The sequence below is a fragment of the Crocodylus siamensis genome, chromosome 5 (genome assembly GCF_052110815.1).
Source record: "Crocodylus siamensis isolate JL-2025a chromosome 5, ASM5211081v1, whole genome shotgun sequence".
NCBI lineage: Eukaryota > Metazoa > Chordata > Crocodylia > Crocodylidae > Crocodylus > Crocodylus siamensis.
This window is the reverse complement of record NC_143399.1, coordinates 166,760,421-166,785,002: the sequence shown is the minus strand read 5'-3', so window position 1 is coordinate 166,785,002 and position 24,582 is coordinate 166,760,421. Positions and strand designations below refer to the sequence as shown.

Here is a 24,582-nt window from a genome sequence, read left to right as displayed (position 1 = left end):
AACCTGGTTGAATGTAGAATCAGACTTAACTGATTTGGGTCAAACCAAGTTATACATTGCCTGCACCAGACCCCTTGCTGATTTAGGTTAAATCAGACTCCCCAGCATCCTGGCATGCTCTCTGGCTGGGCAGGCCTCTCTGCTCTGCAGCAGGGCTGGCCCCTCCCCTCTGTCCCTTGGCTGTAGCTTCAGCAGAGACTGCAGGCATCTGTTCCAACCCATCCCCTCTAAGCAGGAATTCTGCCAACCCCTCTGCCTTACACAGATACTTTTCAGCATTAGCTAGTAGACCATATGCTAGCTATGGTCCGTCCTATGGCAGACAGGACAAAAGCAGAATCAACAGGTAGCTGGTAACGTCCCTCTGTTGTTTTCTTAATGGGGTGATAAACACTGAGTTATCAAATCCCTGCTGGGCTAGGAACCCCTCCCTAATCAAAGCGTCCTGCTAGGGAGCAAGACAGGGCTTCAGGCAGCTGGTCAAGAGGGGCGGAGGGTTGGGGGCAGCATCCTCCCACTGCACGTACTTGTGTGGGGAGTAGTGGGGACCCATGCGCCCCAGATCTATGTGCAGACCAAGGGTGAGGGCAGGCTGCCTGCTGCGGGCTCAGGCTCCCATCTTGCTGCCTTCCCCCAGGGCATCTGCAGCCCATTGGGTGTCACCTGGCACAGCAGGGCACAGCAGGGCCAGATGAGGAAGCTAATGACTGTGGTGAGCCCTGCACTGTCCTGTGCACATGGCAGCAAGTGATGGTGGTGCAGAGTTGTGCCCCTTGCTGCGTGCAGGGGACATGTCACCAGGGCAGTGTGGGGCTCACAGTGGTAAGCTGCTTTCCTGCATAGCTCCACTGTGCCCTGCAGCGCTGGGTCACACATGCTGGGCTGCAGAGGCCCTGGGGGAGGGCAGCAGGGCAGAAGCCTGAGCCTGCAGTGGGCAGCCCACCCCTGCCCGGCATACAGATCTGTGTGGTCGTGAGTCCCCGCTTCCCCCAGGAGTACGTGCAATGGCAGGAAGCTGACCTCACCCCTGCCCGAGTCTGCAGCAGGGGGCAGGGAGTTGGGGTCCGCTTCACTGCAGCAGCCGTCACCTCCTGCCAGGGGCAGGGGGCTGTGGACCTGGGTGCCTGGCCCCATAGCCCGGGCAGCTGAGGCCCTCTCTGGCAAGGCTGGGGGTGGCAGGGGTTGTGGGGGGAGTGAAGATACTTTCATGTTAAATCAGAGAATTTTCTTTTTTTCCTTTTTTTTTTTTTTAAATCAGAGAATTTGTGATTTTTTTTTTTAAATCAGGGAAAACCAGGATCCCTGCTTACTGCTCATGACAAGCTTTATCACCCCGAACTCACCAGTAAAAACTGGGTGAACTCTGCATATGTTAGGTGTCTTTTTCGATCTTTTCCAAAATGCAGCTGCACAAACTCTGAATTCCAGTTAAATGGAATATGCTGATGAATTGTGGTCTGGCCAAAAACTTGCTTAACATCCTCTGGAAAAAGAAGGAAAAAAAAGTGTCAAGGAACACATGCACATGTAAAGAAAAGAACACCACTTTTTAATAGGAACATAATACTACTTACATCAAAATTTACCCTATAATATATTAACAAGCCTAGATTTTTTTAAAATTATAACACTAGAAAAACCTTAAATAGCCCCAATTTTCAAATCAACTGCTTCATGAAACAAGATCCCAAAGAAACTGTTTAATAATAAACATACTGACAACATTTAATAATTAAAGTAGCTAAGCATTTCAAACCATTGCATTTTAGTAAACATGTTTTTAATGAAATCTCTTGAAGCTGTTAATAATAAAGATCGGGGTTGATGTTTTTGATGCAACCACAGTTCACACACTTGTATTACTAGTCTGCTTTCAAAGAAATAACACTATAAAACTACCAGTATTTCAAGATGTATTCAATACTCATTCTCCAGATTATAGGCATATCCACAAATTTTAAAAGATTAAATTTATTTTTGAAATCTCATTTCCTATTAAAAAATGTTAATTTGAATGTAAAAGTATTTAACAACTGACTGTACACTCATTGAGTACCAGGTACACTACTGCTTACTACAATAAGTAAACCTATTAAGCCTTAGTATGTAAGGTACCTTACAGAGAATTGAAGGACTTTTTTGGACAGCACAAAGTATCTAAGATTAATTTAGATACAATGAACGTAAGGGTAGTAGACAACTAGCTGAGGAGAACAGCAGAGCTCTGACCAGAGGTGTGTGTAGGTGGGGAACTGTCTTCTCAAGTCTTCATGGCACTCCCTTCCAAGAGACAGCTTTTCTGAATCAAGGGTACAAAGCAAAAGTATTTCCCCATGTCACAGCTTTTGAAGTCCTTTCAGCTTCTAGTGCCCTTCACCTTCTGTGCCTGGCAACAGTGGCCTTCAACAAGGTTCTAAAGGAGCAACTCCACTGCAGACCACTTTTCAATCCCTCTGTAGATCCCTGTATTGTATCCCATTGCTAAGCTAAGTAGTAAGGGAGAATATATTAGTCTGAATACTGCAAAGCAGACACTAATGAAATATGGTCACTGAGACCTCATAGCTAGATCATGGCACTTCTAAAGTCTGTACCTGCTATAAGAAGAGTTTTCCAAGTAATATTTAAGCAAATCTGTCCCTAGGGTAGCAAGATGCTTACCTTAGTCTTTAAGCTCTCTGATAAACAGGCTTGGATTGTCAGCTAGAACACTCCAAGTACAAAATTCTGCTCCTGGACCACCCAGAGGAAAAGTAGATAGGCTCAACATGAATTTTCCTCTCTTTACCAAGTATATTTTATTAGGGTTCTTTCCCATCTAAAACAGAAGCTGTGCCTTACAGTCTCACAATGAAGATTAATCTTATAAGTCTTTTTATTGAACCTAGACCTCCTCTTTCAAAATGCTGTGCCTTCTTCTGCCAGGCAAGCTGAAGGCATAGCTCACTCCTGTAAAGAACCACATCTGATCTTCCAAAAGAATGAAGCTATTCTCAAAACATTCATAGAATTATGGAAAGTTAGGGTTGGAAGGGACCTCAGGAAGTCACATCTAGTCCAACCCCCTGCTCAAAGCGGGACCATCCCCAACTAGATCATCCCAGCTAAGGCTCTAATTGGGTCTTAAAAAACTCCAGGGATGGAGCTTCCACCACATCTCTGGGTAACTTGTTCCAGTGTTTTACTATCCTCCTAGTGAGAACATTCTTCCTAATATCTGACCTAAACTTCCCTTGCTGCAACTTGAGACCATTCCTCATTGTTCTGTCATCTGCCACCACTGAGAACAGTCTATCTCCATCCTCTTTCGAACCTCCCTTCAGGCAGTTGAAGGCTGCTATTAAATTCCCCCTCAGTCTCCTCTTCTCCAGACTAAACAAGTCCAGTTCCCTCAGCCTTTCCGTATAAGTCATGTGCCTCAGCGCCCTCATCATTTTTGTTGACTTCCACTAGATTCTCTCTTATTTGTCCATATCCTTTGTGTAGTGGGGGGCCAGTACTCCAGATGTAGTCTCACCAGTGCTGAACAGAGGGCACCAAGCACTTCCCTTGACCTCCTGGCAACACACCTACCAATGCAGCCCAATATGCCATTAGCCTTCTTGGCAGCAAGGGCACACTGATGGCTCAAATTCATCTTATTGTCCACCGTAACCCCCAGGTCCTTTTCTGCAGAGCTGCTGCCCAGACAGTCAGGCCCCAGCCTGTACTGACGCATGGGATTGTTCCGTCCTAAGTGCAGGATTTTGCACTTGTCTTTGTTGAACCCTTATGAGATTTCTTTTGACCTAATCCTCTAATTTGTCTAGGTCACTCTGAACCCTAGTCCTACCCTCCAGCGTATCTACTACTCCCCCCAGTTTGATGTCATCTGCAAACTTACTAAGGGTGCACTCTATGTCATTTGCCAGGTCATTGATGAAGACGTTGAACAAAACTGGCCCCAAGACTGACCCCTGAGGTACTCCACTTCATACCGGCTGCCAACTAAACATTGAGCCATTGATTACTATCCTCTGAGCCTGAAGCTCCAGCCAGTTTTCTCTCAACCTTACAGTTCATTCGTCCACCCCAGACTTCCTTAGCTTGCCCACGAGGATGTTATAGGAGACTGTATCAAAAGCCTTGCTCAAAATCAAGGTACACCACATCCACTGGCCTCATTGTATCCACAGTCAGCCATCCCATCATAGGAGGCAATCAGGTTGATCAGGCATGACTTACCCTTGGTGAATCCATGCTGACTGTTCCTAATCAGTAATCACCTTTTTCTCCTCCAAGTGCTTAGACAAGTATTCCTTGAGGATCTGCTTTATGATTTTTCCAGGGACTGAGGTCAGACTGACTAGTATGTTGTTCTCTGGATCCTCCTTTTTCCCTTTCTTAAATACAGGCACAATGTTTGCCCTTCTCCAATCATCCGAGACCTCCCCTGATAGCCATGAGTTTTCAAAGATTATGGCCAGTGGCTCTGCAATCTCATCAGCCAACTCCCTCAAGCCCCATAGACTTGTACATGTCCAGCTTTTGTAAATAGTTCCTGACCTGTTCTTTCAGCACTGAGGGCTGCTCCCCAGACTGCTGCTCAGTTTGGTAATCTGGGAGCTCACTTTGCCTATGAAGACTGAGGAGAAAAAGGCACTGAGCACTTCAGCCTTTTCTGCATCCTATCACAAGGTTGCCTCTCCCATTCAGCAAGGGGACCTACACTTCCCCGATTCTCCTCTTGCTACCAACATACTTGTAGAAACCCTTCTTTTTACCACTCATATATACCTTGCTAGCTGCAACTGCAGTCACAGTTTCTACGTAAGTCTCCCTTGTAGTAGAAGGGAGGCTCAGGATATTACCAAACCTCTTTTCCTATTTTCCAAAATCCCTCCAGGCAAGAGTCTAGCATTGTTTGAATGTGATACGAACATAATGTTCTATTTAAATAAAAAAACTCATTCAGTCAAGTTCTCATGCCTCACCATCACAAGGAAAAATGGCACATTATTTGTGTGTAAGCTAACAGATGATAACTAATACGTGCAAAATACCAGTAAAGCAAAGGCCGTCTGTAGTTTTTTTCTCATATATTAAACAAATCAAGATAAAAACTAGACTCCATGTACTCTATACTTCAACTTGCTAAGATGTGAAAGCTACAAAGTTCCCCGTCTTCATTTGGTTTTTACCTTACGTTAGTTACCATATATTGCTCAGGTAAGCTAAAAAATATATAACACCCCCCCCCGCCCCAAGTTACAACTGAAGAATATGGCAAGAGAAACAAGAGGTAGAAAAAATGTTTCTTTCAGATTTAAAAAAAAAAATATTCCTTAATTACTGGCACTGTACCTTATTAATAAAGGTCTGGACACTTTAGAAATGCCTACAACCTACAGAAAAAAGTTGAACAGCTATATCAAGACTACTGAGAAGACAAACAGCATTAAAATTAAGATGTTATATAATGCCTATATCCTATTGCTCACTGGCATGCACATACCTACTTGTGCTCCCCCAAGAGTTTGGATAAATAAAACCATCCTTCACTTGAGGATATTTTAGCTTTTTGCTAAAGCAGGCTAAGAGCTATTTGAATTCTTCAAAATGATATTGTGACATGATGCAATGCATATTTGAAACTAATACCGAGTGCTTTTCTGAGAGTGTACACACTGGATTAACATGGTGTTGCTAGCTGAGTGGAAGACTATTATGCTGTTACTGACTACTTGGTGGTACGAGTCATGGTATCCCCCTTTGCTCCAGACTTTTTACACACACTCTGTACTTTCTTTTCACCATTATTCATGGTTGGCAAACTCCTATACATGTTTGGTGGAGTGGATCTTAAATTTTGCCTTCTTCCTTCACTAGACTCATCACATACACCTAGAACAATTTCACCTACTTGAGGCCTTATTGTCTGATTAAAACACTATGACTGTTCATGCTCCATGAACTGATTTATAATGTTTTGGTTTGTGATTTACCTGTCAAAAGGTACCAAAACAGTCACAATTCACCGCAAGCTATTTTTCCATTCGGAAAGTACTTTTCCTTAATCTTCTAAATCCAGGATTAAGAAAAGGTAGTTGCTTTTAAATTTTGCTTCAAACCTTAAGGAAGATTTTATAGCTACCTGAAAGTATATGGAACTAAATACAAGTAAAGGCAAATTCTTAGAAAACACAAAGCAAGGATTTTTAGGATATCTTTTATGGTTAGGGACAGAAATTACACACAAACTGGTTTAAGTGATCAGAAACTCATTTAAACCTGTAACAGAACAAGGCTAAGTGTTGCTAGCTCTCTGGCACATAGCCAGCATGGGCTGTGCTCACTTCCTCTTCCTGCTGCACCAGAGATGTCTAGGATTTGCAGCCCTCAATTTGAAATTTGAAGCCCTCAGGCCTCTGCTGGATTGCTCATAACTTCCTCTTCCTGCTTCTGGGTGCCTCTGGGATTTGTAGTCCACAGTCAAAGCCAGCACTAAGTAAGCCAGCAGGGCAGGGCTCTGTACTTGGGGGATAGTGAGTTTAACCCCCTTCCCTGGCCCCAGCCCCCAGCCAGGGTTTGCCTGGGGGTGGGCAGCAAGCCAGCCAGTGAGTCAGCCCTCACTGCTCCAGCTAGAGAGCCCCAACATGCTTTTCAGTCCTGAGCTGTGCTGTTCTATCTGGTCCAGAGAGTAGGGCTGGCCTCAGCCCTCTCTGTAGCTGGAACAGGGGCAGGGGCAGGGGCATGGCCAGATGGTGGCTGACAGGGTCCCCTAAGGTAAAAGGGGCAGAGAGGGGATTTATGTCATCTGCCTGCCTTGCCCAAGGCTGAGGCTGGGGCTGGGGCTGGCTGAGCCCATGGATGCTGCTGAGGCGGGTACAGAAAGGCCAGCCCTGGCTGGGCCATGGGGGCAGAGCACTTCCCAGCCAGTTACAGCTCCGGTTGGGGACGTTGGAGCTGTGTGCCCAGATTGCTGCCAGCTCCCTGCATGCAGGCTGGGTTGGTCTGTCATGGAGCTACACCCAGCTGGGAAGAAACCTTTCCCTGTGGCCTGGGCCGGCCCCTCCACACCCGCCCTCAGCAGTCCCCACTGCCCCAGGAAAAGCAGGCAGATAGTGGGGCCAGGCCATCAGGGCAGGGCCCTTCCCAGCTGGCTGTGGCTCCATGAGAACCTGGCCCGGTGTGCACGAGCAGCAGCTGGCTGGGCAGTGGTGTGGAGCCGATGCTGCTGCAGCTGCGGGCAGGAGCCTTGACAGCCAGACTGACGGTGTGGGACTAGTCCTTCATGCCCATGGCAGCCCAGGCCAGCTCACAGTCACTGGCTGGCCCAAAGACTGACAGCCGCCCACCACAGAGGCTCATGTGCCCACAGCCACCATCGTCAAGCCCTATGTGGCAGCTACAGACAGATGAGCAAGCACCGTGCAGAGGGTGCAACAGCAGCAGCAGCAGGTACACAAGCCCCCATGGCCTGCTGGTGCCTCCGAACCAGTCTGGGCAGCCATGGGCACAAAGGACATATCCTGCTTGGCCATTTTGGGTGCCAAGGTGCCTGCCCACACCTGCAATGGCATCACCTCCATGCCACTGCTCAGGCAGCCTTTGGTCATTCGTGCCAAGCTGGGCTGCCATGGAGCCACAGCTGGCTGGGAAGGGCCCTCCCTGATGGCCCAGCCTGGGCCAGCCCCTCTATCCACCCACCTCGCCTGACTGCAGGCACTGTTGCGGGCAGGCACAGAAGGGCTGACCTGGGTCAAGCCAAGCTTCAGGGGCAGGGCCCAGACCCTTCCCAGCCAGCTGCGATTCCGTGACAGGTGGAGGTGACACCACTGCTGCTGTAGCTGTGGCTCCATGACAACCCAGCCCAGCCCAGCCCAAGTGCAGGGAGCCGCGAGCAATCTGGGTGCACAGTTCCCACACGGCCAGCCACAGCTGGCTGGGAAGAGCCCTGCCCCCACGGCCCAGCCTACGCCGGCCTGTCAGACCCACTCTCATCAGCAGCCGTGGGCCAGCCTGGCTCAGGCTCATGGCCCCAGTCCCAGCCTCAGACTGGGGCAAGGCAGGTGTATGGCAGTGTCATGCTATCTGGCTCTGGCATAGCTACCACCGCACTAGTGGCCAGTGGGGCAGAAAGGCAGACCCTGGCTGCGGTCACTGTGCCCATGGGAGAGTGGGGAGACAGGGGAATTTAATCCCCCACCCTACACCCCTTCATCGGAGGCGCTGCCATGGCTGGTGTCTGGCCATTCCCCCCTCCGCTAGGGACAGACCTGGGAAGGGCTGGTTACTCCTTCCCCTCAAGGCACACCCTGGCTGGGGTTCCTGCAGACCAGGGTGGGGGTTTAAACCCCTCCCTAATCATACTCAGCAGTTTGCCAAGCCCTGGCCATGCCACCTCCTCCCTCCCAGGTCAGCTTCCCTCCAGCCTTGTGGCTGCTGCCAAAGAAAGGAAGGGCTCACTCTAGTGCCCCCTGGCTTCTAGCCTGAGCCACTGCAGGCATGTGGCTTCATTTCCGGAATCAAAAGTGAATGTCTATTCACTAGCAAATCAGTTCAATCTACACAGGTTAAACTAACTTGCAAAGTTTGAATCAATTCAGGCTTGGATTTTTGAATGTCTATACTTAGCCTATTAGACCAAAATACACAATACAGAAATGCCCGATTATCTCTTCTTTCTCCCCCCCCACCCAATTTTAAAGGGAATCTGTCAGACGTTTGAGTTTTATTTAAAAATATTATTTTAAAAGTATTTTTTTTCCAGTTCCAGTAGAAGCGGGTAAAAAGTAAAAAAGGAAGTTACAAGCACAATATATATATATATTTTTTAATTTTTAACAATCCATGTTATAAATGAAATAAAAACCATTTGTTAACTTAGATATTTTCAGGTTAAAATTCAAGTTGGCCAAGTAACATCTAAGATAATAACCTGAAGTATTATAGTCTGTTTATTGCACTCCTCTGATATTCTCAAACATATCTTGTTCCTGATCTCTATAGGAAAAGCCCTTAGAAAATTGATTTTTCTTCTAAAGTGTGCTTGAGGAAAAAAAAAATAAGGCTAACCTTTTGTCAATGAAACTATGCTTTGATAATGCCAAACCCTAAATACAGTACATGTAAATGCAATATATTGATGTCTACATTTGTTTACATATACATTAGATAGAACAGCAAAATGTAAAGATAGCATATATTGGAACGACCATACAGCTGTTTGCTTATAGCCTAAAAAAATACTAGTGCCCCTATTTAAGAACAATCTATTTTGTAGCTTAACTTTTTTTCTAAGATTTGAAGGAATGTGTTAATATGAATTAAAATAACTTGGATGTTCTAATTAGATTTAAAAGAATCAGAAAACCTTAGCTTATTTCTTTGAAAATCTTCCAGCCCTTAGAAATAGTTAGTGAACAAATTACTTGCATATGCCATTAAGCAGCTGGACAGACCTTTTTACTAAAAATCTCCCAAGCCTATAATTCATAAATGTCTGCAGTCTTGAATCTGAAATTCTTCCCTTATCAATTATTTCTTCACTTGTACCAAATTAAAATTTTTCTTTTCCATTTGTACAGCATTTAAATCAATGAACTATTGTTCCATGAAGTGTCCCCATTGTTAAAATCCAATATAGTTAATTGTATTTTAGTGCATAGCCATAATGAGACTCAGGACCAGCCAATAATATTCCAGATTTCTTATTGCACAACTAAATTGTTACACTTCTAAAACATGGCAGAGTAGTCATTTAGAACTGTATTATGGTAAGTTATATCATTAATAGAAATCTTGAAATTGCTGAGACAGTAACAACAACAGAGAAAATAACCATACCTTTGATATAAACAGAGAGTACCACACAAATTAGAGAATTTGCATGTTAAATGATGTAGTGAAATAAACCAACATAGTTCCATACACAGAACCAGCAAAACCTTTTGACAAGCACCTTTTTAAAAAAAACAGGAATTATAATAAAGGCCGAAAGAGGAAAAGTAACACTAATTCTAGGTACAGCTTAATCTTATTCAAGAAAAAGGTATGCAAATAGAGTGGAATATCTCACCACGAGTCAGATGTTTAAAACAAAGGAAGCCCTCAATTCTATGTAGGCAGTATTTAAAATTACAGTAAAAGATATATTTACAAAATTATGCTTAGTTATCTATAATACAAATTTTCTGCATGTTTGGAAAAAACATCTGCCTAAATTAATAGGGACATTAATGCATGCATTCTTTAAAATCAACTGGGAAAACTTCTGGAGGACTTTATCTCACTGCTGCAGTTGCTCATAAATAAGAGTTGCTTCACTGATGCAAACAGAACTACTCAGCAAGTGAGACTGTTCACCAACATAAGTGCAGGACCTATAATCTAGCTTATAGCCAATTAAGCCCCATGCAAAGCCCACTTAAGTCAATCAGAGCCTTTTCAAAGAGCCTAGACTCGGAACATAGACCATTTTCAAACTACTCTAGTGGATGCCTAAAGCAAGGTCACTGTACAAGACATACACAATGAACTACATTTGAGAATGCACACCCAAGTGCAAAACATCAGCAGCAATAAGTATGTCCTTTGGAAATTGTGTTTTAGCTGGTGGCCATGCTGAAAACTTAATTTTAAACAGCCATTCTATTTCTCAGAGAGTATTTTCATACTGTTTATTGCTTTTATACTGTTCAGTGTAAAGTTAAAATTGATCAGCTACTAGGAGTTCAGCTCGTTTCCTCTAACTATCCAGCATCAATAAGTGCATTCTAGGGAAGTACAGTATTTTTCAGGCTTACTGAATATTTAACATGGGCAAAAAGATGGCATTGTAGGTTTCCATTTTCAGACTTCTATAGCCGTATCAGTTGGCTCAGCTAAAATAGAAAATAATGCTTTTTCTTATGGCCAGCCCTGCAACACAAAGCTGGATTGTCAATTTACGTTCCACCTAGACTAAAAAGACAATGCATGGTTTGTCCTCCGAGTTGCAATCACTCTCTTGATCATTCTTCTGTTCTAACAAAGTACACGTTGCAATATGTTTGTGCTGGAAACTACTTAATGCATTGGCAAAGCTGAGTCACTTGGGGCAGCAGATGCAAGGCTCTGTCCACTACAGCTCCGCAAAACGGGTGTGTTTCAATTTGGTCTTGGATTTGGCCATATCAGAGGACAGCAATTCATTTAGGCGTTTCGGATCACTGTCCTGTTTCGTTTCGGCCGAATCTCCTCTGAATCTGTTTCAAATGGGCTGCAAGAGAAGCTTTGTACAGCCCTACCCAGCGGGTCAGAGCTTGGACCTTGGGGCTGCAGGACCCCAGAAGGGAGTAGGACAGGGCCATGGGTGGCTTGTCTGGGGTAGGGGGAGGGCTGCTGCCCTCCGTGCAGGCAAGGAGAGCCCTGCGTGGATCTGACCCCTGTCATGCCAGGTTGCGGGGCACGGAAGCAGTGGCATGCAAGCCTGTTGGTCCCTGCCGTGTGACTCAGCTCTGCAGGGAGCAGAAATCTGTGCCAGGATCTCCTCACCACCACTGCCTGCCCTGCGCTGCCCCAGCGATGTGGGGCTGTGCAGAGCAAGCAGCAGCAGGAAGGAGACCCCAGCGTGGATCTCAGCTCCCTGCAGAGCCAGGTCACGTGGCAGGGCACTGCTGGTCCCTGCTATGCAACCTGGCTCTGCAGGGAGCAGACATCTGGGGCTACACAGGGCAGTGGCAGGGATGAGACTCTGGCACAGATCTCTTCTCGATGCGGAGTCAGGCTGCACAGCAGGGATTGCCCAGCGCCCGGTTCAATTCTCCAGCCCCCCCCAGTTTGATTCCCCAGCTTTTTGTTCATTCCCCCAGCTCTTCCCAGGGGGCACGGGCCCCTTGATCTGTGCACTGGGTTTCAGCAGGCTGCTGCTGCAGGCCGGGGCTAGAACTGCAGCCTTTCCAGTGCTAGGTGCAGGCTGTGCCAAGTGGCTGCTGCTGGCCCCAGCCTGCAGTGGCACCCTGCTAAACCCTGTAGGCAGATCCAGGGACCCATGCCCACTGGAAAGAGCTGGGGAAATGATCAGAGAGCTGGGGGAAGCGATCAGAGAGCTGGGGAATTGAACCAGGAGCTAGATGTCAATATCAGAGCAGTCCTTCCCCCACTTCTTAGTTTTTGTTTCCCTGCAAGCCCAGCTCCAAAATTCTCCCAAGCATTTCTGAAATGTTTCAGAGCCTTCCGATTTTTTTTGGAGCTGTTTCAAAGCCTTCAGTTTTGATTCGGATTTGGTGTTTCAGGCTCTGAAACATCCTGAAAAGAAACTACTGCTGAAGTTTTGCACAGCCCTACTGTCCACTGAACTCTCCTGCACAATGTGAGGACATACTGGCAGCTCAGTTTACTATCCCCAAAGACAAGAAGTGCTACAATGCACTGGTAATACATGCTGCCTTTCATCCCCTTACTTCCCTCACACCAGCATGCAAGATGGACCACAACTTGGGATTCAGAAACAAAACTGCTTTTTTTCAATTTTACACAACATGGCAAATAAGGGACTTTACTGGCCAAAATCAACTACCTGTTCAAGGTCTGTTATTTCAAATTCTGCCCTGTGATAAAATTATGCAAATGGCACCTTGTAGTGTGGCAACATAAGGCAGCATTTGAAGACAACTGGATTGCAAAATAGCATTAAGGAAGGAGGGTTTTAATTTGCAAAACAGATGAATAGTAGGATTTGAGCCAATTTGCATTCTTGGGTGTGGTGAATAAATAAAATACCACACACTGGTTGGTGTTTAAGCATATATAGTCAAACTGGTACAAAGCATTGTGTGGATACCCTTTATCTGTTAAAACCTATATATTGGTTTCAGTGTGTGCCTGCAAATTATAAGGCTTTTACCAAACTAAATTTAAATTCTTCCCTTTTTATTGTTGTACAGTCTGTGTGTGGGACTTATTTTGGTGTCCTATTTAAAGTTGCTTAAGCATGATCAAATTAAGGCAGTTAATTCCAAAGTGAGAGAATTTCTGAATGCAACGATTGAACTGAAATAGCTATAGGGAATCTTGTCCAAGATGCTCTTTAAGTCAGGGATGATAACTGTGAACAGTGTTCACATTTACGGAGAAGTCTTATCTATGCTTATTAGAGGATGGTGACGTCTCTGCCCCCCTTCTCCCCTGAGCTCTGAGGGCTGAGCCCAGAGTTGGGGTAGGGAGGCTGGGATACTGAGCACCAGGCACACCAAATGGCCACCTGAGCTGCAAGGAGGATGGGCCTATTTAGGCTGGGGCTTTAGGGCTAGGGACAGACATTCAGAAAGCCCAAGCCTAAATTCTATCCACTGATTTTCAAGTGGATAGAAATTCACTTTTAATTCAGGAAATGCAGGCACATGCCTGCAGTGGCTTGGGCTAAAAGCCAGAGGGCACTAGAGTGAGCCCTCCCTTCCCTTCCAAAGTGCTGGGCTGGGGGGAGGGGGGCATGACCAGGCTCTGGCAGGATGCCATGATTAGGGATGGGTTTAAACCCCCACCCTGGCCTGCACAGTCCCCAGCCAGGGTGTGCCTGGAGTGGGAAGAGAGAGCAGCCCCAACCAGGCCTCCGCCACTCCCCCTCACTGCTCAAGGGGCAGGAGTGTTGCCAGACCCTGGGTCCCCGCTAGCACTATGAGGCAAAAGGGGGGCAAGGGGGTGAGAGGCAGAAGGACTGCTTGTGTGGACTGCATGCATTTGTTGATGGTACTGAGCTCTGCAATCTTTCTCCCTGCTTCTTCATACTGTCTGCAGCAAACGAACAACACTAAGAGGTCCCAGGCATTGCAAACCAGGTCGTTTCTCACACCTCTCTCTGTCCCCCCTAAAATACTGTCACACTGGGGCCTTTGAAGCAAGCCAGCAGCTAGCTTATCAGAACACAAAGCATATCAGCCCATCAAGAAAACAAAAAACAATTTTTTCCAAGGTATTTGTAAGGAAGAACAGAGGGACATTACCATCTTACCTGTTGATTAATTCCAAAAAGCCCTAAGTGGACACTATTCTGTCTGCCTTTGTTCCAGTGAAATAGGAGACAAACATATTAGCTAGCATGGGGGTGGTGTGACTGTGAGCAGATGCCGGCTGGGGTCCGTGCTGTAGGACAGCGGAGGGAGGAAGGGAGAGAGAAGCCAGGCAGATGCTGCTGTGCCTGCAGTCTTGATCTTCTCAGCCAGCCAGAGCTCTGGCTAGGGAGGAGAGCAGCTGGGGGACTCTGATTTAAATAAACCAAGAAAGAGTCTGGGACACAAGTTCCATAAACCAGTTTGAGCCAAATCACTTAAGTCTGATAGTACATTCAACCAGATTTATTTTAAACCAGTTTTGGCCATTCTGAAACTGGTTTATGTGCACTGAAATTATGTTCTATTACGGGTTTAAACCAGTTTCTGATCATTTAAACCAATTTATGTGTAACTTCTGTCCCTAGCCCCAGAAGAATGGCAAACTGCCTTGGGCAGGTAATACGTTAAGGGTTCCCCTTTGGCATTACCCTATCGATGAAACAGAGATGTGAAAAGGGGGAAAGAGATTACTGTTATTTGTTATTTTTTAAAATCTGAATGTGTTCCCTTGGCAAAGAAGGAAGGAAGAATGTGCACGTCTTAGAAACAACCATGACCCTGTCCCACCCGCAAGATGAAAGTGTAGGCTTGGGAGAGAGAGTGAAGGAGAGGTGGGAATATGGAGAGGGTGGACTTTGTTGCACGTTTTTAAGGAGGTATTGAATGTGCACTGGAAAGCCAAGTTGGGTTGCATGGTGGGAGAGAACATTCTCCTTGGTTAGATCCAGGGAGGCTTGAGGGGGCAGGCACGATGGACTGCTTTTGAATTTGGGTTTTTAGAGGGTGGGGATAGAGTTTGTATTGCTGTAAATTGTTATTTTTATATTTTATTGATTCTTTCTTTTCTTTTATATACTCCCCCCAAACAATAAATCAAATTGTATATTAATAAATAACAGGAGATTCTGAGCTGTAGCACTTTGGTTGCTAGAATTTTTCTATTAGGTTACAATCATTTAATAAAAGGGAAGACCCCTCAAAAGCATGATTTTTAGAGTCCTGATGGAGTCAACCGTTTCCCTTGATCTAGTCAATTTGGTGATGGCTGTCACAAACACCAGGTACAGTAATTTGCTTTAGAATTCATATTATCATTTCCCCAGAAACTAGTTGCAAGAAAACACCACTTAAGAAGTGATAAAGTTCAAACTTTAATCATTTTCCTGAGCCATAAGGAGAACAACTTATATTTTTTTCTCCAACCTGGATTTAAGACTCTATTTTTTAACAGCTATTTTGTTTAGATGGATGGTACAAAAATCACTTCCATGCCAAGCATTAACATACATTTTTCCCCACTTAAATACCTGAATTTCAAATGCACCACAAAATGTACTCCCACAACAATACCATATTAGTATAAAACTATTTTAGTTCAATTAAAATGTCTAACTATCTACCCCCAAAACCTACCTAAACTGTAATTTTCACTTTGAACACTTCAGTATGTTCTCACTTTTGTTTTCTTTTACCAGCTTATCAAATCAGGTCTTACATACCAACTGTTGGAAAAAATAAGTCATTAACAGCTAGGTAACAGCAGATTTTCCAATTTAAAAAAAAAAAGAAAATAGACACAGTATGTTCGTATGTTTTGCTATCTGGAATTGGCACATTAAAAAGCATAATAGCAAAACCCCTCACCTAATGTTAGAGTGTGTTACAGCTTTTAGCTTCCCATTTGCCATCCAGTACAGAGAATGGAACAAAATAAATAAATGGAAGTTAAAATTTATACTGTTGTTGCTACAATGTAAATATTTAGCTAGGAAACTATCCTTCTCACAAAATTGTTATATAGTACACATGTTTTTTCAATACCACACCCAGTCTTTTTTTTTTTTTTTTTAATAAAAAAGATGGCCTTCAGCTTGTAGATAACCAAAGAGTAACCTTACATGGTTGTGATTTACTCTCAAATTGTCTTTATCCCACTTTCTTCACACCTATTTTTTTTTTTTTTTTTTTTTAAGCAGCAGCAGAAAGCACAGTATTTTAGCCATTTGAGCATGTAGTATTCTCAAATTATCCCACCAACTGGAAGTGCTCTGTGTTACCTCTATCTTTCAAAATTGGAGCCATTATAGTCAATCGTGCAAATCCACATTTAGCCTTTCGTAAAAAGTAGATTTTTGACCCACTGAACTGGAACAGCTTCTGAGCAGTTCTTCTGATCTTTGACAAGATACCCCACAACACAAGCATGCCAGTCTGATGCTGGTGTGTGCATCTGTATTCAATTCCCCAACACTTGCTGCTCACGAGTGGAAACTGATTTTCCAATGTTTACAAACTGATCATTTAAAAAAAATTATAACAAAGCTGTAAGTAAATCAAAAGATGAACAACTTTCACTGCTAGATAATACGTTAATGTTTGGATCATAGTGATAGAAAGCAGAAGTCATTGCTTTGGATGACTGAGTGGCATCCAAAATAAAAATGTCAACATAAAAATGAATCAGTGGGCCCAAACCAATTCCAGGCAGAAGGGTGTTGTCTATATCATGAAAGCAGCTGCCACACAGCATCTTTGTTGGCAGTCGCAGCACAGCAGTATTGCACTGCATGAGCCAGGGGTCTCAAATTAAAAAGGTGGCAGTTTTCAGTCAGGGTTGAACCATATCAGTCTTATGGTGTGGAAAAAGCAATGGCTGTACAGCACCTGTTGTACATACAAAGGAGATTTCATGCATTAATGCCATTATGCCAAATACCTTTCAGTGGCAAATTTTAAGAAACAAAACTGAAAACCAGTTGCCACACACCATTTTTTTATTTTATGGAAGTTTAACTGTTAGCAGGACAAGAAATGACTAACTCCATACTCACCCAGTCTAACAGGAACAGATTTAAAAGGAAAAAAAAATCTACCTTAATAAAATTATTAGGGGGGAAGACACACACAACCTATCACAAGTATCCAGGCTTGCATGTAAATGATTTGTTCATCCTCCCACCTTCCTCTATCCTGCTCGTCAGTTTTACCTTCCTGCTTCTCATGTAAACTGAGCTCCCTGGGGCAATGCAATGTCTTACTTGTTACATCTCAGAGACCCACTGTGCTGGGTGCAGACATCTGACTAGGATTTCCAGGTCTCATAATAGTTAGTTTCATTCCTCATCCCCCTCTCACCTGCCCTCTCCAAAGTAACTTTTTACAAGTATCACCTTCACAGGATTCAAAACCAACTGGTTCCCCCTCAGCTATAAATATTCTGGATACCCTTGACAATACCCGCGAAAACGTTCCGTCTCCATTTGGCTCATCAAGGCCAAATGAACAATATACAAAAAAATTCTGTTGTTGATGTACACAAAAAAATAAAATGCAGTTTAGCCTCTTCTGCCATGCAGAGTTATCAAGGGCAATAATGGACACATTACCAAAACAACCCGACAGCAAAGAATACAGGAGTAGGTTGGTAGACCAGCTAAGAAACAAGGTGCATTTATTTTTACCATCATAATCCAGTACGTAGAACAAAATATTTCTCAAACCTTGAGTCTGACACTTGTCTCTAGGCAATGAGAAGAAAAAAAAAATGTACCAAACTGTAAGTACCTTGGTGCTACTTGGCACAGAAAAACAAGCCAGCCCAGAACACTTTAACCTCCTTGGATACTTTATCACTGACCTGAAAGTGGATGGTCAAAGACAACAAACTTTTAAAAAGGATTTGAGCAGGCAACTGTGGAACCAGAAATCTTTCAGACTGGATTGTGTTAAACATGGTTTAAATAGGGGCCATAGATTCTTATCCTATTACCTGGGTTAAATTTCTGTGACTCCGCTCCTATGGAATTACTGCTTGTTTGCTCATCTCTTCCAACACTATTCCTTCCCTCTTCTCCCACATCTCATCTTTTCTTATCTTATCCAATTTCTCTCTCCTCCTTACACTTTGTTTTCTGCTCAAGAAAGCCTGTGACGTATGCCATACATACACTTCAGTTAGTCTACAAGGTATACATTTACCTTGCCTTCTAAAAGAAAAACAACCCCAGGAAAAAAAGAAGAAAAGTCAGTCACTTATTTTTACTATTTACTTACATTTGCTTTATTTTTTTTATTTACCCAAACTAGATTCAAATATCCTTGTACTAGGTGCTGTACAAGACTGAGAAGTACAGATAGAGAGGCCATGAACTCATCCCCAGAATACAGGACATCCCCTTTGCAGGGGGGGGGGGGGAGGAGGGACACCAGCTCCCTTGGCCAATAGCAGTAATGGGTGCGCATGTGTGTGGAGGGGGGAGAACCACTGGGCCCTTGGCCAATTAGCAGTGAGGGGCAGGGCCACTGAAAAAAGGACACCTCCCTCTCTCCTTGGCTGGCTCGGAACCCTGCTCCTCCTGGCTGTGCACCACCCTACCTCTAGGCACACCCAGTAAATAGCAAGGACAAATCACTGACATACATTTCCACCAGTGAACTGAAAACAGGACTCTTTGCAGTCCGTTCCTCATTTAAAAATGGACAGGGGAAAAGGGTTTAAAAACAGGACGGTGCAATATAAAACAGGACCAATGGCCACCCTAAGTATAGATCCTACTGGAATTGCTTAATAATAAATCTGTAAATAGAGAGAAGAATGCATCATAAAAATAATTAATTCTTGATAGCATAAGCACTAATTACATTTCTCTGCAAAAGTATATATATGCCTTGCACCTCTCCATTCTAACTCACAAGCAGAACTGGTGTTCACAGCTCTTCCCTAAAACAGGGGCCTGTTCTTGGTTATAATAACAAATACAGCATAGCCTCTCCAAAATTTCACCACGTAAAATTAAAGCAGTCAAATATTACTTCTGCACACAAAAGAGTAAGTTCTTAAATCTAGCAAATTTAGATAAAGAAGATCACACATGAGATGAAATCCTGGACCCACTGAAGTCAACATTAAAACTCCAGTTAATTTTCTGTGGGACCAGGATTTCACCTAAAATTGGTAATATTTTTCTCTGATATACTACAGTTTGGTATAAATAAAATAATTTTACTTCACTGAGATATTCTTTAATAAAAAGAATTAGATCTCTCGCTAACCTCAGCTTTGACTTATAAAATGGCATTAAACATACCTGTAACAAACATGACTGGCACTTGATCCAAACATTAAAAAAAAAAAGTCTTCAAATCCTCTCTCACATGAAAGGAGACTAGGATCTTTAGACTGCAGCAAATATCACTTCATACCCCGTTTTATTCTAACACTTGTCACCTCCTAAATTAAAGGAAGAATAAAAAAGTATGTTCTGTAACATGGCTTAAGAGCCAGTTGCAGTGAAAAGTCTTGGTTCACAGAAAGTGTTTTTCCCAACTCAGAACTCTTTACACCAAAACTTCACTTCCCTGTTCTTTACAGAAGAGGCACTATCTCTTAGTTCAGTTACTAAAACTAAGTAATTAGGAAAACAGCATTTTCTAAAATGTCAATCCAGCTTTGCTACTGACTGGTTATGCAAACTTGAGCAAATCACTAACATATTGTATCTAATTTCCCATGCCTAAAATGTGGATAAGTTACCTGCCATTCTGAAGGGTTGCAAAGAACATTTGAATAGCAATACAAAGTTCCAGGTATCATTACTATATCACACAAGGCTCAAAACTGTTACTTCCCTCTTTCATTTATTCAGAATTAAAGATGGCAGTTATTAAATGGTCTTGATTTCCTAATATTTAACATCTAAACTTCTATTTAAAAAAAGAAAGAAAAAGAAATAAGAAAGCAACATAGCAAAGAATTTCAAAGATCTCTGCCTCTTTAATGAGGTATTAAAAATACAGTAACATGACAAAAAGGCAACACTGCTAAGTCTCTTAAGCCCCTGGACTTACATTATCAGCTTTTATGTGCTTGTCAATACTCAACAGTAAGAAGCAATGGTTTGCTCTTTGCTTCAAAATTTAAAAGCCAGCTAACTTCCTTCCACCTTCCTGCTGAGAGTTTTAACTCCTTAAAAACTGTCAAAGCTTTGACACATCAACAGCAGATAAATCTACAGAAAGATGCAATAGCCAGGTGAACTCCTAACTAGCTATGCGCCAAAGTGTGCTGAGGTTTTCCATTCTATCAATGTAAACTACAAAGAATAAAAATAATCCTTATGCTATCACACTGCTTACCAGTAGCCATTCTTTGGCTCTAAACCCAAATTTTCTTGGCCAGCTCCACAGAGACTTATTTAAACAATCAGCCAAAAAATCCTAACTTTAAGGGGAAAAAAATCTACAACTCTAAAGCATAGAGCTAAAATTAATAAACAAAAGTCATGCATGGTAGCCAAAACATGTTTTTATTTTAAAGTGGGGAATTAAACTATGCTCTATAATGCTCTGCACTTCAATGGTACCTAGAACAGCCCCCACATACCTATAGCCTGGTATATACTAAGTAAATTATCTAAGCCACTGAAACAATAATTATAAATATTTGCCTGCAATTTCAGTGTCAAGATAACCATATCTCTGGGAATGCCAGAACTGGACAACATGCTTAGTATAGTTTAGTTCGGAAAAGATACAAAATTAACTACTGGAAAATCCTACATTACATTTCATTTAAACTAGAATAGTCTGTCTGTGCAACACTCAAGCCAGCTACAAATTTATGACTTAATAATTGAGATATTTCATTTATCAGCAGAGATTAATTCCTTTCCTTTTCTTTTACTCCATAATACTCAACAATGTAAAAGAAGCAGTATAGAAAACATCCTACCTAATTTTCCAGAGTTGACTTAAAGACTCAATCGATCTTTTCTCAATTTTAACGGTGAAAAAATGAATTAAGTGATAATAATTAATACCAACCTCTTTCACACTGAATAATGAATATAATTTATTATTTGAGATGGAATTAGAAACGCTTTTTTTTTTTACTAAAAGATCTCTTCCTTGCAGTGCATGCAAATATCACACCGCCCATTACTTTGAAAAAGGGTCAAAGAAGTGTTGTGTAGAAGCTGAAAGCTGACATTTGAAAGAAGAAAAAGGAGAAAGACAAAAATATCTAGAGCTTACCAGCCTCAGCAGAGTCCCCTTTATGATGTATCTCAAGACAGTTGCAATAAGAAAATCTATGCCAAAATGAGACTTCAGCAGAGAAGAAATTTCAAGTAGACAATTCTTCAACATGAGTTTGACGCTGACCTACTCTCATGCAGGCTCCTTTCTTACCTAGAGTCACTTTGCCACTTCTCAACAACTTTCTTTTAGAGTTTGAGATGCTTGAACATGCCATCCAAAAATACAGTAGGAGAGTACCATTTTAAATAAAAATTTCTCCTCAGAATACCAAAACCCAAAAATTTGGGGTTTTGTTCTCATCATTGCTTCTTTTGACTTGTTAACAAACCAGTAAGAACACCAAGAATTTAACATAGATGAAATCACAGATGAAAACATTAAATTGCTTCTAGATCACAAATGATGCTCCAAAGCAAGCACAGCTCAGCAACAGGCAATTCCTGGTAGAATCACTAACATTCTACCAGCCTCAGCTGGTCTAAGGCAGAGATGTCAAACAGAGCCTATAAATTGGATCCAGCCCATTGATCCAGGTCATCTGGTCCATGGACTTTTGCTCCGGCTCCAGCCATGGTGGTGGGGCATCCAGTTGCAGCAGACAGGGCTCTGGGGAGAGCAGCACTGGGCAACACCATGGCCAGAGACAGGGTAAAAAACTTGGCTCAGCAAACTCTGGCTGCATTGGCAAGACTTCTGACCATGCTACCACTGCAGGTGCCTGTACCCTGGCTCTCCACCAGAGCACCGACGACCACAACAGGAAGCCACACCACCTTGGCCAGAGCTCTGGGTCTAGCCAAGGTAATGGGTCTTCTGCCCCTGGTGCTGCTAGAGCTGACTGTGCCACAGCAAAAGACAATAAAACTTTTATTTTCTGATATCTCTCAATTTTTGTATTACCATCTTAGTCTCTAATCACTTTAACACTATTAAAACAAGTAACAGATTTTTAATGTTTTACACACAACCAACATGCCAATAAATTAAATAAACTAAGTAAGCTAAATTGACCTAAACATTATTAAGGCCTAGTCATTTCTATATCAAGTAATTTCCAATGCATCTTTGGGGGAAAAATGCTACAAACTACTATAGCAATCTTCCCATTTAAAACAGAATGGGGAGAGCTTTTAACACAAAAAACACATCTGTATACATTAAAATAAGACGAATGGTTCTTGGATTAAGGGTGTCCTTGTATATTCCATCCAAAAGAAACAAAGAAGTGGTGACTTTCATCTGACTGTCCTTTTATCTGGAAGTGTTCGCTCACAAAGAGGAGAGGTACACTGAGTGCATACATATCAAACTGGAAATAGTTGTTTTTATATATTGTTGATACTTACAGAACTTAAAGGGGGAAAAGGCTCTTTGAACTGCAGCCCACTTTCAGAAATTATTCTCAACTGCTAATTTGAGTATTGTTCTTCCAGACAGAGTGGTAACTTGTAGGAGTAATTGCCACCTGCCCTACTCACATGTGTCAGAAGCTGTCTCTGTGGTTTCAAAAAAAAAAAAAAACCAACACACCAACTCCCACAAACAATACCAATGACCATGGTTTAAAGTGGCCTCTTGTGTTTCTTATGGAGTTAGTATAAACTCTTAGTATAAACCCTTCAGCTCCCAAAGAGTAGCACAGGTTTTTAGTAAGGGAAAATAATGGCTTTGATACAGAAAAATGTTATTAAGTAAAGTTTTAAAGCTGAAAAGGAAACCAACTTGAAAAAAAAGCCAACTTCAACAACAAAAAGTCATTTAAACTTATTGCAGGTCCTATGTTTTCCCACATCGTTCAGCAATTTTGCAGTTTTACCAACCTTTCCTAACTCCTCTCCACCCTGCTACTTGGGAAACCTCACGCAAGTAAAAAGGGAAAGCAAATAACCCAGAAGAAAGCATAAAAAATGATTATACATAAAGGCAAAGACAAATAAACCAGAGTAAACATAAAAAGACCCAGGAGAGAGTCTTTGCCTCTAATATCTTTCAATTATAGTCTCTGTAGATGTTTTTTGTAAAGATTGAAGAAAAACATTTGCTGGTAGAAATCTGATATTTTAATTGACTTTCTTACTTGAATACTGAACATCACAAAACTCATAAATAAAAGTATGGCTTACCAAAAGTAACTTCTCCTTTGCCAGTTTTGTCAAAGAGCTGAAAGGCCACCATGAACAATGCATCTGGAGCACACAAAACTGATTCAAATGCGACAAATTCTTGAAAGGATATCAACCTACAGATAAGACAAGACAAGAAGCATGAAAGTAGTCACTCATAGAAAATGCAAATACCAGTTTAATGCAACCTGTGCAAACCAGCATACAAACAAGCCCTCAATCAAAGGTGGCACAATAAGTTCTTGTTTACAGTATATTCGAAAATGTATCAGTAAGAAGGGTGCTAGTAGCCCATTACCACTGGATGGAAATTGGTGAAATGGGCATTTTTTCTCCAGAACAATTCATGCCTTACTGTAAAACAAAAAAAATGTTTTTTGAAAGTCCTATATTGAGTAATAAAAGTTTCATCAACTTTTTGTGGGACCAAGGTACTTAAAGCACATCTACCCTGCAGAGTGAAGATTAACTATAGCAGTACCCAAGCTACGTTTTGGAAACAGTTCATTTATGACAACATGGAGCTGCTGTGGCTTAATTCACCCTGTTTCTCTATGCCACCATAACTACACATCTTCTGGGATCCAAACTAACTTGGGGTTGCAGACAGACCTTTAAGCATTTGTGGAAAGCTTGCCCTTAAGTCCTAACTGCTGTCCTTCATTTTCAAATGGAACCAACCAAGATGCACTGTCTGCAAATTAGCAACTTTCTAGTTATATATCACAGTCCTTATGCACTGGACATAAAGCCACAATTCTTCAATTAGTAGCCAGGATACTCCTCCAAACCAAGAGCTGTTTATCTAACTCAATTATAGTTGGGCTCCTAATCTACAAGGCGCTGAAAGCATTTTTTCTCTACTTACTTCATAGTTTGGTATATGAAATCATCAGACTTTGACAAGAACCAGACAGGTTCAAAACTTCTCTGGGTTATACTAAATGGTCAGAATAGAGAGTCAGTGTCTTTAGAGCAGAGGAGATAGTGTGCTGACCTCCTGTCCTCTTTCTCTTTCTTCTTGAATGTCTAAAAGGCACAACCTAGAGCTGCCTGCAAATTCAGTCTGTTGTTCAGTGGTTGCTTGGAATGCTCTCTTCCCTAGAAACCCAGAGTGTGGAAAGCAACCAGAAGGAGAACTTACATTGCTCACTGGAGGGCTTGTAAGTACATGAGGCTGGATAAAATTTAGCATAGGGAAATGACAAGTGATACACACAGAAAAAAAATCATTTGAGCTCTTCATGCACATAACTGATTATAGGCTAGCTGGAATCCCAAATCTTTTCCATCAATGTGTCATTGCATATAATCTCAATAAAATGTTCAACTACAATGGTTTGGAAAAT

At 42.5% G+C, this 24,582-nt stretch overlaps 1 protein-coding gene across 4 annotated transcripts in view; it reads right to left on the bottom strand.

Moving 5' to 3' along the window:
- Positions 1-24,582, bottom strand: part of SLC25A13 (solute carrier family 25 member 13) — a 133,210-nt gene that overhangs the window by 63,691 nt on the left and 44,937 nt on the right. For all 4 annotated transcript variants that reach the window (XM_090046976.1, XM_090046980.1, XM_090046978.1 and 1 more), the window contains exons 4-5: positions 23,234-23,349; positions 1,344-1,483 (exon numbers count right to left, since the gene is read on the bottom strand). In XM_090046976.1, the coding sequence (XP_089903102.1) occupies positions 1,344-1,483; positions 23,234-23,349 (256 nt within the window). The remainder of the gene's footprint in view (positions 1-1,343; positions 1,484-23,233; positions 23,350-24,582) is intronic.